This window comes from Oncorhynchus mykiss, chromosome 7, assembly GCF_013265735.2.
Source record: "Oncorhynchus mykiss isolate Arlee chromosome 7, USDA_OmykA_1.1, whole genome shotgun sequence".
NCBI classification, from domain to species: Eukaryota; Metazoa; Chordata; class Actinopteri; order Salmoniformes; family Salmonidae; genus Oncorhynchus; species Oncorhynchus mykiss.
The window spans coordinates 80,254,796-80,271,490 of record NC_048571.1 but is presented as its reverse complement, the minus strand read 5'-3'; the positions used below and the strand labels follow the sequence as shown (position 1 = coordinate 80,271,490).

Below are 16,695 nucleotides of genomic sequence, written 5' to 3'. Positions count from 1 at the left end.
TACAACCACCTGTCAGCAATACAACTCAAACACTCACATCTTCTGTCACCCTACCTGAGCATCGAATAATAAATCATACTGATTCGTTACACTGTTCATTTAGTAAAAAGTGTTGGATTTGACTGGAATAGAAAAGGAATTAGTTTAATGTGGGTGTAACAGTGTTGGTTATTAACATTTTCCAAAATGAATGAGCTCTTTTATGTAATTCCAGGTTATACCAATAGTTTTCTGATATATTTCAGTACAAGCAGGTGTAATGCTTTTGATTTTATGACTTTTCTGGTCATTCAGAAGGTGAAATGAGTACTGACCTTTGACCTATAACCAGACGGGCACAGAATCATTCATCAGCACTGTAGTGTGTTTCAGTCTGAATGGTTGTGACCTGCTATTGTCTGTCTATGGGCAGTTTCAGTCTGAATGGTTGTGACCTGCTCTTGTCTGTCTATGGGCAGTTTCAGTCTGAATGGTTGTGACCTGCTCTTGTCTGTCTATGGGCAGTTTCAGTCTGAATGGTTGTAACCTGCTCTTGTCTGTCTATGGGCAGTTTCAGTCTGAATGGTTGTGACCTGCTCTTGTCTGTCTATGGGCAGTTTCAGTCTGAATGGTTGTGACCTGCTCTTGTCTGTCTATGGGCAGTTTCAGTCTGAATGGTTGTGACCTGCTCTTGTCTGTCTATGGGCAGTTTCAGTCTAAATGCTTGTAACCTGCTCTTGTCTGTCTATGGGCAGTTTCAGTCTAAATGGTTGTTATTCTACAGAGTATTGACCTGCTCCTGTCTCTCTCTGTCTCCTCTCTGTCTGTCTTGTATTTTGTTTTTTAAGATTGGTTGATTGGTTATTGTTTGGTTGATTGATGTTTCATTGATTGAGTGTTGATTGGTTGATTGATTTACAGATTTATGGATTGGTTGATCAATGTATTGATTGATTGGTTGATTTGTTGAATGATTGATTGATGTGTCTCTCTGCAGGGTAACCCTGGTGCTGCTGGTCCCTCTGGCCCTGCTGGTAAAGATGGCCCTAAAGGTGTGCGTGGAGACGGTGGACCCCCAGGCAGACAGGGAGATGCTGGGCTGCGTGGACCCGCTGGATCCCCTGGAGAGAAGGGAGATGCTGGAGAGGATGGTCCCTCTGTAAGTTCACCTGTTTATCACTACAGTACTGTCCTCCAAGCACCAACCCGGGGCACAGTGAACGGCTTGATAACTCTCATTCAGCCCAGCACCCCACTAAGCAAAAGGGGATAATACAAGCTGAATTATCTGTCCCCAGTAAGTTCACCTTTCATCAAAACCATCCTCAACTGAAGGTCCCGCAGGCTTTATTCAACATTTGAAAGTGATTTAGTCCACTGAACTCCCACAGATTGTGATGTTACAGACAAAGCCCCCGCACAGCCTCATCACCCCAGTTAACACTGAAATACATCTGAAATTTTGCAGCTATAAAACCAGACTGGTTTATTTCCCAAAAAGTCTCTCTTGTTTACTTCCAACACACAGGCATAGACATTAGTCCAGGGAATGAAAGAAAGGCCCATTATAACGGACAACAACACTACTCCCCCATCCCCGTCATAACACATAGCTGTAAGTGTGTGTTCATCACTGACCCAATAACCAGACTAACCACACTGCTGTCTGCCGGGACCTTAATAGCACCTGTAGGCTTCCCCTGGACAGAGACATGATGGCAGAGAGGCCAAGGCTTTTAGTTTGCACTTACACACCCTACAATTATCCCTTGAGTAACACTGAACTGACAGCTGAGAGTTACTAAAATTAAATAGGCAAGCACAGAGAACAGACATAAGACACACTGTTCCTCTCTGGTCTGAATCACATAAGTGGAGGAGAGTAGGATGCAGTGCACACAAAATATTTTTTCTTGCTTTTCAGTAAAAAAAAAGTTGATCTTTTTTTGTTGAGATTCTTGATAACACGCTGTCCCCCTCTCTTCCTACTCTCCTCACTTTCTGTCTTCCTCCTCACCTCTTCCTCTCCTCCTCACTTCCCATTTTCCTCCTCACTTCCTCCTCACTTCCTGTCTTCCTCCTCACTTCCTCCTCTCCTCCTCACTTCCTGTCTTCCTCCTCACTTTCTCCTGTCCTCCTCTCTTCCTCCTCTCCGCCTCTCTTCCTCCTCTGTTCCGCCTCTTCCTCTCTTCCTCCTCTCTTCCTCCTATTCCTTCTCACTTCCTCACTTCCTCTCCTTCTCACTTCCTCATCTCCTCCTTCTTCCTCTCCTCCTCTCTTCCTCCTTTACTCCTGTCTTCCTCCTCTCCTGTCTTCCTCCTCTCCTCCCATTTTCCTCCTCTCCTCCCGTCTTCCTCCCCTCCTCCCGTCTTCCTCCTCTCCTCCTATCTTCCTCTCTTCCTCCTCCCAGGGTCCCGATGGTCCTTCAGGCCCTTCAGGTCTGGCTGGACAGCGTGGTATTGTTGGTCTTCCAGGACAACGTGGAGAGAGAGGTTTCCCTGGCCTGCCAGGACCCTCTGTAAGTCACATTCACATTCTATTAGATTACAATTAGAATACATTTACACATTGATTAATTGATAAGTTATTGATTCATTATTATACAGTAGACTATGGGTTGCTAAAGGCGACTTGACACCCATTTATTTATTAATTACAAAATAATATTTTACAGTCAATTGCCTCACCCAACCCCACCCAATTTCAAATAAGAATGGATAGATGGATATTCAAAGAGAATGATCAGTGAAAATATGACTATTGATTAGATGAGTGTCAACCCCTACCGGTGGTCCTCCAACTAGCCTGTGTCCATCTCCCCAGGGTGAGCCTGGTAAACAAGGATCTCCTGGTGGAAGTGGAGACCGTGGGCCCCCTGGCCCTGTGGGGCCCCCTGGACTGACTGGACCCGCAGGAGAGCCCGGTAGAGAGGTCAGTGTCTGTCCCATAACATGGGTTGTGTATGAAATGGCACTACTTTGGAACAGGGTCCACATAGGGCTCTGGTCAAATGTAGTGCACTACATAGGGAATAGTGTGCCATTCAATGCAGCACAGTGTCCCCAATATGGCCTCTCATTGTCAACTCTATACCTGCAGTACAGTACGTTAACTCACTGTCATGATTAAGTAAATCACTAATTATGCTTTTGATCCTTCTGATATTAAACCATGTGTAATTGTCTCTCAGGGCAACGCTGGTTCTGATGGACCCCCTGGTAGAGATGGAGCCACTGGAATCAAGGGTGACCGTGGTAACACCGGTCCTGCTGGTGCTCCTGGCTCCCCAGGAGCTAATGGTTCCCCCGGCCCTGTCGGCCCCACCGGCAAGCAGGGAGACAGGGGAGAGGCTGTGAGTATACACCCTATAACACCCCTCAACATCCCCATGGAACCCCTGTTTACACCCCGTAGAACCCCTATAACACCTCTCAACATCCCCATGGAACCCCTATTTACACCTCGTAGAACACCTATAATACAGGACGCCAGGACATGAAGTTGAGTTTTTCACTCCATTTCTATTTCCAGGATATACTGGATATGTGATAGTCCACTCATTAATCCATTAACTGTCTTTGATTTTAAGGACATGTAAATGAGTTCACTCAAATACTAATGTATTGCAACCCGTCCTAACCCTGTGTATGTCTCTTGGCTGTTCTCTAGGGAGCTCAAGGACCAGCTGGACCTGCCGGGCCTGCTGGAGCCAGAGGAATGGCTGGACCCCAAGGACCCCGTGGAGACAAGGGTGAGGCTGGAGAGGGTGGTGAGAGAGGACAGAAAGGACACAGAGGATTCACTGGTCTGCAGGGTCTGCCTGGACCTCCCGTAAGTACCCCCCCCACACAAATCTCCCTGTACCCCTAATCTACCTGTACCCCTAATCTACCTGTACCCCTAATCTCCCTGTACCCCTAATCTCCCTGTACCCCTAATCTTCCTGTACCCCCTAATCTCCCTGTACCCCTAATCTCCCTGTACCCCTAATCTCCCTGTACCCCTAATCTCCCTGTACCCCTAATCTTCCTGTACCCCCTAATCTCTCTGTACCCCTAATCTCCTTGTACCGCCTAATCTTCCTGTACCCCTAATCTTCCTGTACCCCTAATCTCCCTGTACCCCTAATCTCCCTGTACCCCTAATCTCCCTGTACCCCTAATCTCCCTGTACCCCTAATCTCCCTGTACCCCCTAATCTTCTTGCACCCCTAATTTTCCTGTACCCCTAATCTTCCAGTACCTCAAATTCTCTCTATACCCTAAAAAATCTCATTGTACCCTTTATCTGAAGTTGTGTACATCCTAGACATTGTCTGACCTGTGTCTCACCACAGGGTCAAGCTGGAGACCAGGGTGCATCTGGACCTGCCGGACCAAGTGGATCAAGAGTGAGTATAGACAAAAGCAGTATAAAGTCTAACACAGGGTTTTGAGAGGTACCTGTCTTATTCATACTCAACCAAAGAGCATGGCAGGCAGAGTTGTAGTGTGTACAGTAACAGTACATCTGAATCCTTGTGTGTGTTCTGTTTAGGGACCTCCCGGACCTATTGGTCCCTCTGGAAAGGATGGTTCCAACGGTATGCCCGGCCCCATCGGACCCCCCGGACCCCGTGGTCGCTCTGGAGAGACTGGTCCCTCTGTGAGTAACGCTCTCATCTCTCAACTTACTGTATCTTACGGATCATCAAAGTTCACAGAGCAGTGGGTGACTTGGTGCCAATCTCAAATGACACCCTATTTCCAATACAGTGCGCTCCCTTTGCTCTGGTCAAACAAAGTAATGCCCTAGGGAGCAGGGTGTCGTTTCAGACGGCAACACTTGATGCTACCTGTACTTGAACTCCTCTTTGCTCTGTGTTTTTCCTCCTCTGTAATACCTATGGCACTGCGCTGGTAGCAATACATCACCTGTACCTCGTAGTCTAGCATCTTGGTTTTACAATATCTTCAATCAATTAAGTATTCTATCTTTCTATCTGTATATCGCAGGGTCCCCCTGGAAACTCCGGTCCCCCTGGTCCTCCTGGTCCTCCCGGCCCTGGTATCGACATGTCTGCCTTCGCTGGCCTGTCTCAGCCTGAGAAATCCCCCGATCCCCTGAGGTACATGAGGGCCGACCAGGCCTCCGGAAACCTGAGGACGCACGACGCCGAGGTGGACGCCACGCTCAAGTCTCTCAACAACCAGATTGAGAACATCCGCTCCCCCGAGGGCTCCAAGAAGAACCCTGCACGTACTTGCAGAGACCTGAAGCTGTGCCACCCAGACTGGAAGAGCGGTGAGTGACAGGATAGGAGCGACGATTGCCTCTTTGTTAGGGGACAAGAGTTTAATAGACCAACATGACTTGACCAGGAAGAACTTGGGGTCCTAGAGTTTCTCCTGGTATGTTCAGGTGATGTTGTGAGGTTAAACTCCTACCCCTACCGATTAGATCGGGAAAAACTATGTGCTCATGAGGAAATCTGGAAGGTTCTATAGTGTTCAAAAGACAAAATAAATATGACCAGGTATAAACAGTTACATAGGAAGTACTACTGATTGAATGTGACCTGACTCCTCCGTCTGTCTGCAGGAGAGTACTGGATCGACCCTAACCAGGGCTGCACCATAGACGCCATCAAGGTCTACTGTAACATGGAGACCGGAGAGTCCTGCGTCTACCCCAAGCCCGCCAGCATCCCCAAGAAGAACTGGTGGTCCAGCAAGAGCAAGGCTGCCAAACACGTCTGGTTCGGAGAGACCATGAACGGAGGATTCCACGTGAGTCACCATTCAATCCCTCTTCTATCCTCGTTATATGATTTTGTTCATAATGAAAATACAAAATACACATTTCCTCTTCAGTCTCAGATTCAATCTTTGCCTTTGGTAAAGTGTTTTTTTTTAAACTGGCAGTGAATTTTATATTCTCAATTGATGCCACCAGTCTGAAGAAGTTTGCTTCATTTTTGGTTCTAGTTTTAACCAGACATCATACAGTATATAATTATCACATTGGTCCTAACCTCCCTGTCTCCTCCTCCTCTTTCACTAGTTTTAACTAAAGACATGTTATAATTCCACGTCATTGTACTGGATGTAACCTTCCTGTCTCCCCCTCCTCTCTGTCCGCTGCCCTCTACAGTTCAGCTATGGCGATGACAGCCTGGCTGCCAACACGGCCAGCATCCAGATGACCTTCCTGCGGCTGCTATCCACCGAGGCTAGCCAGAACCTCACCTACCACTGCAAGAACAGTGTGGCTTACATGGACGGAGCCACGGGCAACCTGAAGAAGGCCGTGCTGCTCCAGGGCTCCAACGATGTGGAGATCAGGGCCGAGGGAAACAGCCGCTTCACCTACACCGTTATGCAGGACGGCTGCACGGTGAGAGGATGAAAACACACACACACACACATACACACACATACATACACACACACACACACACACACACAGACAGACAGACAGACAGACAGACAGACAGACAGACAGACAGACAGACAGACAGACAGACAAACAGACAGACAGACAGACAGACAGACAGACAGACAGACAGACAGACAGACACCATACACACGTCCATAGACACACATCCATAGACACGCCCATAGACACACATCCATAGACACACCATACACACGTCCATAGACACACATCCATAGACACACCATACACACGTCCATAGACACACCATACACACATCCATATACACACCATACACACATCCATAGACACACCATACACACATCCATAGACACACCATACACACATCCATATACACACCATACACACATCCATAGACACACCATACACACATCCATAGACACACCATACACACATCCATATACACACCATACACACATCCATAGACACACCATACACACATCCATATACACACCATACACACATACATAGATACACACAATTCATACACACACACACACACACACACACACACACACACACACACACACACACACACACACACACACACACACACACACAGAAACTCGTGGGGTTTATTCTTGAGGCAGTGCCTGCTGTCTTATAACAGTATCATCCCTCTCCTCTAACAATATCAGCCCTGTTCTATAACAATATCAGCCCTGTTCTATAACAATATCAGCCCTGTTCTATAACAATATCAGCCCTGTTCTATAACAATATCAGCCCTGTTCTATAACAGTATCATCCCTCTCCTCTAACAATATCAGCCCTGTTCTATAACAATATCATCCCTCTCCTCTAACAATATCAGCCCTGTTCTATAACAGTATCATCCCTCTCCTCTTACAATATCAGCCCTGTTCTATAACAATATCAGCCCTGTTCTATAACAATATCAGCCCTGTTCTATAACAATATTAGCCCTGTCCTCTAACAATATCAGCCCTGTTCTATAACAATATCAGCCCTGTTCTATAACAATATCAGCCCTGTTCTATAACAATATCAGCCCTGTTCTATAACAGTATCATCCCTCTCCTCTAACAATATCAGCCCTGTTCTATAACAATATCAGCCCTGTTCTATAACAATATCAGCCCTGTTCTATAACAATATCAGCCATGTCCTCTAACAATATCAGCCCTGTTCTATAACAATATCAGCCCTCTCCTCTAACAATATCAGCCCTGTTCTATAACAATATCATCCCTCTCCTCTAACAATATCAGCCATGTCCTCTAACAATATCAGCCATGTCCTCTAACAATATCAACCCTCTTCTATAACAATATCAGCCCTGTCCTCTAACAATATCAGCTCTCCCTCTCTGTCCCCAGAAACACACAGGAGCATGGGGCAAGACAGTGATTGACTACAGATCTCAGAAGACCAGCCGGCTGCCCATCGTGGACATTGCTCCCATGGATATTGGAGGAGCGGACCAAGAGTTTGGAGTCGACGTCGGCGCAGTCTGCTTCTTGTAAAGACAAAGGAATGAAAAAAGAAAAGCTGAGAAAAAACCCATAAAAGATGAGGGAGAGAGAGACAGAGAGAGAGAGAGAGAGAGAGAGGAACACACACTTCTAGCAAAATGAATGAAAGAGAGAAAAGAGAAAGATCAAGTCACTTTTTTTTTTTTTAAAGTAAAAAGTGATTTTTCCAACTAGGATATCTGCACTGAATGGCACCGGCAATATTCATCTGTGATTTCATCGACTTCCAGTCTCCCTCCGTCAACCCCTCCCTCCATTCCCCCATCCACTCCACCCCTCCAGCCTGGGAGCACCTCCCCACTAACAAGAAGGAACGAAGGAAGAGGAGAAGGAGAGAAAGGGGAAGTATGTCAGAGCATGACAGAAAGAGAGCCGACTTGGTGTTATTTATTTATTGTTCAGGTGTAGGTCCCAGGTGTGTTAGGACTGAGTGTGTTACCCTGTAAAAAGGCCCCACGCACAACCACATACATAATCTATCAGTTCCCCACCTCCCCAATCTCCTCTTTTCTTTCTCCTATTCCATACCTTCTCAAACCTTGTATCAAATCCAAACCAAAAATGGAGCAGTGTGATAGGTGCAGGTGTTCCTAGTTCCAACCGCCGCCCCAGTGTGTATCAGGAAGTTACTGTGTATTATAATATAGTCAAATGGTGCTATTGCTGTAAAAACCAGTCTGTATTCTTTAACAACCAGATACTGATGTATTAGTGACATGTTCATAATGTGTATATATGTATATGTGTGTGTATACATATATCTACAGTTTTCAGAGAGTACATTTCACGCTGAGATTTGTTTTCAGAGTGGTAAATGTCGCTGCCCCCCCCCCCCCCCCCCCCCCCCCCCAACCACAATCCCCCTCATTGGCTGCCCAATGAAACATAAACCGCGTCTATCATTTTTGTAAGAGACATGTTCAATTCGGGATTTCAATCTCAGATCTAAACTTTTTTTGTTTTGTTTTAATTATATTATAAGCTACCTCACGCTAAAAAAAGAAAGAAACAACTAAGCAAAGTTCTCCAAGTTTACAAATCCAGCTTGGGTGATCATATCTTTGGTGCATGAGACCCCATGTTGTGAGAAGACCACCAGAAGGTGCCTTTAACCCTTGACCTATCCCACTCCACTTTGTCCCATATGCCCCCACTGTCCCCTCACACAGGAAATACCCTCTACCCTGGCAGGAAGTACCTTGGCCCTGGCCACGCCCCATAGGAACAGGGCATGCCCCCCTAGGAACAAGAACAGGGCAGGGCTGTTAGACTTGAGTGAGTTCTTTCTCACAGTGATATCACTACTAGACAATCCAGACCTCCTTTACACACAGAGGAAAACCACCTACGACCAGGGCAGAGGGTGATTTTATTTTTGAGGGTGTGTATATTTTGTATTATTAATAATAATAATAGTATTATTGCTAATAATGATAGCATTACTATTATTATTATTATTAAATATGATGATCATGATTTTGTTTTTGTTGCAGTTTTGATAAATGTAAATTGGAAATAAAAGAAAAAACAAGTAACAGACTGAAGTCGCTTTTTTAATTTTATTTTTGGGGGGGATTTTGATTGTTATTCATCCTCATATTGCTCCAGAGAAAAGTGTGCATGAACTATCTGGGATGGTCTTTTTTCTGTACCCTGAAAGTATGATGAAAAACTTTTCTGTTGCTATTATGTTTCTCAGAGATAGAAGCAATACCAAATCTTGATCCTGTGTCCTGTATGCACTCTGCCTTGGTCTGTGTGTTTGGGCTAAATGCATATCGAGGGGTGGGATGCAGTCAGAACACACAAGGAGATACAGTGGAGAGGTGGATGATGGTGAGCGGCCATTTTCTTTTTGTTTTATTTGTGGGAGAGAAAAGGCTAAATTTAGTGAGGAAGTGGAAAGTTCATATCATGTACTATTTTGTATGTGTAAAATAGTTTTGCAATATTTTCAGATCGTTTTTAAGCATGGTAGATAGAGTAAGAATGGGAAACATTTCCAACCACAATAATCAGTAACTGTATGGGTTTATTATGTCATCCTGTACTTTTTATTTAATTTTCTTTCCTGACTTTACATCTTTCACCTTTCACCTTTCACCTTTCACCGTAGCAATAAAAGGTAGAAGCATTTCTCTTAACAACACAGAGCCACGTTTGTTTCATTTTTTTCATATATTTTTTTCCTTAAACTTGGTTTTAGAGTTCATTTAATATTTAATGTATTGGTTTCCAAATCTATGATGTAATCTTTGTTTTAATAATTATTAACATAAAGAACAACAGGTAAACAAATCAACAAAAATACATCACAAATAAAACAAATGACACAAAAGGAGGGATGCTTGGTTCTTGTGTTTGGGTCATTGGCATTTCCACACAATCGGTTTTGTCACTCAGGTTGTGGTCTACATTCATTGTAGCCTGTGACACAAAACAGTTACAGAACAGTTAATGATTGTACAGTGCTATCAATTAAAGGAGCTGTGTTATCATCATCAAATCGCGGGTGGTTTGAGTCAACTAATATTTTGGGTAAAACAACAAACACTCCAGGACACAGTTAAAAAACAGATAGAAAGCATGTAGAAATGATTATGGATCTATATTTCTATAAATTATCATGGAACTATATATTTATATAAAATATAAAGGACATATATATTTCTATAAATTATAATGGAACTATATATTTCTATAAATTATAATGGAACTATATATTTATATCAATTATAATGGAACTATATATTTCTATAAATTATAATGGAACTATATATTTATATCAATTATAATGGAACTATATATTTCTATAAATTATAATGGAACTATATATTTCTATAAATTATAATGGAACTATATATTTCTATCAATTATAATGGAACTATATATTTCTATAAATTATTATGGAACTATATATTTATATCAATTATAATGGACCTATATATTTTTAAATAACTGCCATTTTTCTGGGCCACACATTTTTTTGACAAACTAGTAATTGGTTTAAAAAAAATCTATGTGGCCCTCTCAGTGTGGCCCTTGAGACAAAAGTTTGCCCACCCCTGATTTAAAGGGACAGTGCTATCAGTTAAAGGACCAGGGGTGTCAATTAAACGAGCACTGCTATAATTTAAAGGAACAGGTTTTGTAATTTGTTCAATTATCACAAAATTAATTTCAATATTTTCTTAGTTAATTTTCACAGTTTGTTTTGACCATGCACAGTTTCCCCAAAAACTGTACTATAATGGATCTCTGAACAGCACAACATGTACTATAATGGATCTCTGAACAGCACAAACTGCACTATAATGGATCTCTGAACAGCACAAACTGCACTATAATGGATCTCTGAACAGCACAAACTGTACTATAATGGATCTCTGAACAGCACAAACTGCACTATAATGGATCTCTGAACAGCACAAACTGTACTATAATGGATCTCTGAACAGCACAAACTGTACTATAATGGATCTCTGAACAGCACAAACTGCACTATAATGGATCTCTGAACAGCACAAACTGTACTATAATGGATCTCTGAACACCACAAACTGTACTATAATGGATCTCTGACCACCACAAACTGTACTATAATGGATCTCTGACCACCACAAACTGTACTATAATGGATCTCTGAACAGCACAAACTGTACTATAATGGATCTCTGAACAGCACAAACTGCACTATAATGGATCTCTGAACAGCACAAACTGCACTATAATGGATCTCTGACCACCACAAACTGTACTATAATGGATCTCTGACCACCACAAACTGTACTATAATGGATCTCTGAACAGCACAACCTGTACTATAATGGATCTCTGAACAGCACAAACTGTACTATAATGGATCTCTGAACAGCACAAACTGTACTATAATGGATCTCTGAACAGCACAAACTGCACTATAATGGATCGCTGAACAGCACAAACTGTACTATAATGGATCTCTGAACAGCACAAACTGTACTATAATGGATCTCTGAACAGCACAAACTGCACTATAATGGATCTCTGAACAGCACAAACTGTACTATAATGGATCTCTGAACACCACAAACTGTACTATAATGGATCTCTGAACAGCACAAACTGCACTATAATGGATCTCTGAACAGCACAAACTGTACTATAATGGATCTCTGACCACCACAAACTGTACTATAATGGATCTCTGAACACCACAAACTGTACTATAATGGATCTCTGACCACCACAAACTGTACTATAATGGATCTCTGAACAGCACAAACTGTACTATAATGGATCTCTGAACAGCACAAACTGCACTATAATGGATCTCTGAACAGCACAAACTGTACTATAATGGATCTCTGAACAGCACAAACTGTACTATAATGGATCTCTGAACAGCACAAACTGTACTATAATGGATCTCTGAACAGCACAAACTGCACTATAATGGATCTCTGAACAGCACAAACTGTACTATAATGGATCTCTGAACAGCACAAACTGCACTATAATGGATCTCTGAACAGCACAAACTGTACTATAATGGATCTCTGAACAGCACAAACTGCACTATAATGGATCTCTGAACAGCACAACCTGTACTATAATGGATCTCTGACCACCACAACCTGTACTATAATGGTACTATGAACAGCACAACCTGTACTAGAATGGATCTCTGAACATCACAACGATACACACATGCAATACAAAGTAATATAGGGTTTCACAACAAACATGTTGCTACACAGTGTCTGAGACAAATGGAATAGAGAAATATCTATCACGTTTTGATATTCACAGGAAACTCTTTACAGATGGGCTGGTGAACATGTACTCCAGTTTGTTCATGAGACACTTAACATCCTATTCTGATCGCTATAACAACGATATGGTACAGGAATGTCTAACTTTGAGAGGCTAAAAACTTGCCTTATTACATCACATGTCACAATGGCATGCTCTCGCTGTGCACAAAGACAACTGTCTCTTAAACTCACTTCAGTCACAATTTGAAAGTCCAGGAGAAAAATAGAGGACCATTACCTTAAAAGGATACTTCAGAATTTGGTAATGAGACCTTGACTTCCACAGAGGCAATTGAACTTGTGGATACCATTTTTCTGTCTCTTCGTCCAGTATGAAGGAAGTTAGAGGTAGTTTAGTGAGCCAATGCTAGCTAGCGTTAGCGCAATGACTGGAAGTCTATGGGTATCTACTAGCATGCTAGCAGATACCCATAGGCTTACACTAGCACTAGTTAATCAACTTCCTTCAAACTTCACACAGAGACATAATGGTATCCATGAGTTCATCTGACTTTGGGGTAGTAGACAAAGTCAAAATCCCAAAGTGTCCCTTTAACCCCACAGACAGGATTTAAAATTGCTCTTAAAATACTATTTAGGATCCACAGAAACAAGCTGTTCTGAAAAAACATGTTTGTGTCATTCGTCTGATCATTTTTGACAAAGATCATGTTAGTTATTAAACCACTCTAAATCGGGTCATAATTACATTTTTCTGCTTCCGAGACAGCTGATACCCTGCAGTCATACTCTATTCTCTGCTTCCGAGACAGCTGATACCCTGCAGTCATACTCTATTCTCTGCTTCCGAGCCAGCTGATACCCGGCCGTCATACTCTACTCTCTGCTTCCGAGCCTGCTGATACCCTGCCGTCATACTCTACTCTACTCTCTGCTTCTGAGCCAGCTGATACCCTCGGCCAATTTAGAAATGATTGCTTGCTGCGTACTTGATGACCAGAAACTAATTTGCCACCACTTCGTAGAGCCAGAGTAAATTTAGAACAGCACAAAGTAATCAACGTGGGGATTGAGAATATAGATGACTAGCTGGTTGGGACTCAGTGACCTCGTAGCTTGGGGGTTAAAAAGGCCTTCGCTGCCCTTCAAAGCCTGGAGTAGAATAGGTAGTTCTAATGATCCAGAATATGAATCAACATCACATACCATTTGAACCTGATAGATAGAGTACAAACAGACCCTCTGATTAGCCTTCTGGTTTGTAAGGATCTGCTATCTGCCGTTCAAAATGAATTAGGTCAAGGTCTGTCTTCCCTGTTAACAGTCTAACGGAATATGAATGCCACCAGTATTTGACGATGAAAGGTGCCAATAAATATTGACTTTTTTTTTGCGATTCGCTATTTCGCTCCTTCTTTCTTCTTTGTGTCTTTCTCTCCATTTGGACACTGTTAAAGCTGTGTTTTTTTGTAATTTCTAAATAATAAATGAAAAATATATTTCAAGTATTGGAAAGGATACTGAACAAAAATAGAAACACGCCATGTAAAGTGTTGATCCCATGTTTCATGATGTGAAATAAAAGATCCCAGAAATGTTCCATTCGCACAAAAAGCTTCTTCACCTGCGAGATCATCTGAGACAACTAAAGAATTTCTGCACAAACTGTCATAAACCGTTTCAGGGAAGCTCATCCGCATGCTTTCACCAGTGTCTTGACATGACTGCAGTTTGGAGTCGTAACCGAATTCAGTGGGCAAATGCTCACCTTCGATGACCACTGGCACGTTGGAGAAGTGTTCTCTTCGTGGATGAATCCTGGTTTCGTCTGTACCGGGTAGATGGCAGACAACTTGTATGGCGTCTTGTGGGCGAGCAGTTTTCTGATAACAACGTTGTGAACAGAGTGCCCCATGGTGGCAGTATGGTATGGGTAAAAGCTCTGACGAAGGCCGTGAGGCCGATACGTAAGCTTATTAAATATCAGTGATACTATCAAGAGCAGTGTGTGATTTCTTAATTCCTTCATCTTGTTCAATTGTTGCCATGCACCTACACATTAGATAGCTCAGATGTGCGAGATTCTTTTGAATTTGGTATGGGTAGGCATAAGCTATGAGCAACGAACACAATTGCATTTTATCAATGGCAATTTAAATGCACAGAGATATCATGACAAGATCCTGAGGCCCATTGTCGTGCCATTCATCCGCTGCCATCACCTCATGGTTCAGCATGATAATGCACGGCCCCATGTCACAAGGATCTGTACACAATTCCTGGAAGCTAAAAATATCCCAGTTCTTCCATGGCCTGTATACTCAGCTGACATGTCACCCATTGAGCATGTTTGGGATGCTCTGGATCAACATGTACAACAGCGTGTTCCAGTTCCCGCCAATATCCAGCAACTTCGTACAGACATAGAAGAGGAGAAGGACAACATTCTACAGGTCACAATCAGCAGCCTGATCAACTCTATAGGAAGGAGATGTGTCACGCTGCATGAGGCAAATGGTGGTCACACCAGATACTGACAGGTTTTCTGATCCATGCCCCTACCTTTTTTTTTACGGTATCTGTCCCCAACAGTCATGTGAAATCCATAGATTGGGGGCTAATTTATTTATTGAAATTGACTGATTTCCTTATATGAACTGTGAAATGTTAAAAATCGTTGTATGTTGCGTTTATATTTTTTTGTTCAGTGAGATAGTAGTTACAAAAATAAGATGTTGTAATTATTTCATTCAAGTCAGAGTTGTTATTGAGAGGCCATTTTAAAGTAACAATTGTGAGTACAACCATCTCCAATCCAATACAGAGACTTGCAATGTATTGATTTCTCCACAGACAGAAGCCCTAAATTGTTGCAACAGAATGCAGTCTCTTGGGCCTTCTCTTAGGCCTTCTCATAGGCCTCATGTTGAGCCTTCTCTTAGGCCTGCTCTTGGGCTGTCTCTTAGGCCTTCTCTTAGGCCATATGTTGGGCTTTCTTTAGGCCTTCTCTTAGGCCTTCTCTTGGGCCTTCTGTTGGGCCTTCTCTTAGGCCTTCTCTTGGGCCTTTTCTTGGGCCTTCTGTTGGGTCTTCTCTTAGGCCTTCTCTTGGGCTTCTCTTAGGCCTTATGTTGGGCAGTCTGTTAGGCCTTCTCATAGGCATTATGTTGAGCTCTCTTAGGCATTCTCTTAGGCCTTATGTTGGGCTTTCTCTTAGGCCTTCTCTTAGGCCTTCTCTTAGGCCTTCTGTTGGGCCTTCTCTTAGGCCTTCTGTTGGGCCTTCTCTTAGGCCTTCTCTTGGGCCTTCTCTTAGGCCTTCTCTTAGGTCTTCTCTTGGGCCTTCTGTTGGGCCTTCTCTTGGGCCTTCTCTTAGGCCTTCTCTTGGGCCTTCTCTTAGGCCTTCTCTTAGGCCTTCTCTTGGGCCTTCTCTTAGGCCTTCTCTTAGGCAGTCTCTTAGGCCTTATCTTGGGCCTTCTCTTAGGCCTTCTCTTGGGCCTTCTCTTAGGCAGTCTCTTAGGCAGTCTCTTGGCTCTTCTGTTGAGCCTTTTGTTGGGCCTTCTCTTAGGCCTTTTCTTAAGCAGTCTCTTAGGACTTCTCTTGTGCCTTCTCTTAGGCCTTCTCTTAGGCCTCATCTTGGGCCTTCTCTTAGGCCTTCTCTTGGGTTTTCTCTTGGTCGGGTTGTTTTTGTTAAAAATAATGTCTTCTCAATAACTTACCTTGTTAAACGAGGGCTATAAATAAATAGTTCAGAGACCAGTGCTTATTGTGTCTGTCTCCGTGAGTGTTTTCCTCGGACTGGGCAAACTTTTCAGATACTCCAGATGTCTTCTGGTCTCAGCCTGGTTCTGTCTCACGTAGTAGACCACATAAACAATGACCATGAAGAACCACACGAACATGGTCACCAGCATGGCTACATCCGTTGTCTTCCTCTGGAGACGACAGAAGTTTACCCCAGAGTTAAGCAGCTTAACCAGGGGTTGACCGGAGTGCTCTGCTGCCCCTCCTGGATCCTCCCAGCGACTCCCCTC

The 16,695-nt window shown here is 43.2% G+C and overlaps 2 protein-coding genes across 4 annotated transcripts in view; one reads left to right on the top strand and one right to left on the bottom strand.

The window, feature by feature from the left end:
- The window catches only part of LOC110529043 (collagen alpha-1(II) chain), a 91,767-nt gene extending 81,516 nt beyond the window's left edge, over positions 1 to 10,251 (top strand). For all 3 annotated transcript variants that reach the window (XM_036984180.1, XM_036984182.1, XM_036984181.1), the window contains 11 exons: positions 977 to 1,138; positions 2,390 to 2,497; positions 2,803 to 2,910; positions 3,170 to 3,331; positions 3,649 to 3,810; positions 4,316 to 4,369; positions 4,516 to 4,623; positions 4,974 to 5,262; positions 5,560 to 5,747; positions 6,112 to 6,354; positions 7,755 to 10,251. In XM_036984180.1, coding sequence (XP_036840075.1) covers positions 977 to 1,138; positions 2,390 to 2,497; positions 2,803 to 2,910; positions 3,170 to 3,331; positions 3,649 to 3,810; positions 4,316 to 4,369; positions 4,516 to 4,623; positions 4,974 to 5,262; positions 5,560 to 5,747; positions 6,112 to 6,354; positions 7,755 to 7,901 — 1,731 coding nt within the window. In that variant the 3' untranslated portion in view covers positions 7,902 to 10,251. The remainder of the gene's footprint in view (positions 1 to 976; positions 1,139 to 2,389; positions 2,498 to 2,802; positions 2,911 to 3,169; positions 3,332 to 3,648; positions 3,811 to 4,315; positions 4,370 to 4,515; positions 4,624 to 4,973; positions 5,263 to 5,559; positions 5,748 to 6,111; positions 6,355 to 7,754) is intronic.
- Positions 10,252 to 16,271: 6,020 nt separating this feature from the next.
- LOC110529044 (leucine-rich repeat-containing protein 3-like) overlaps positions 16,272 to 16,695 on the bottom strand; it is a 1,254-nt gene continuing 830 nt past the window's right edge. Inside the window, exon 3 of the mRNA XM_021611184.2 lies at positions 16,272 to 16,695. This exon is cut by the window's right edge and continues 286 nt beyond it. Coding sequence (XP_021466859.2) covers positions 16,411 to 16,695 — 285 coding nt within the window. The 3' untranslated portion in view covers positions 16,272 to 16,410.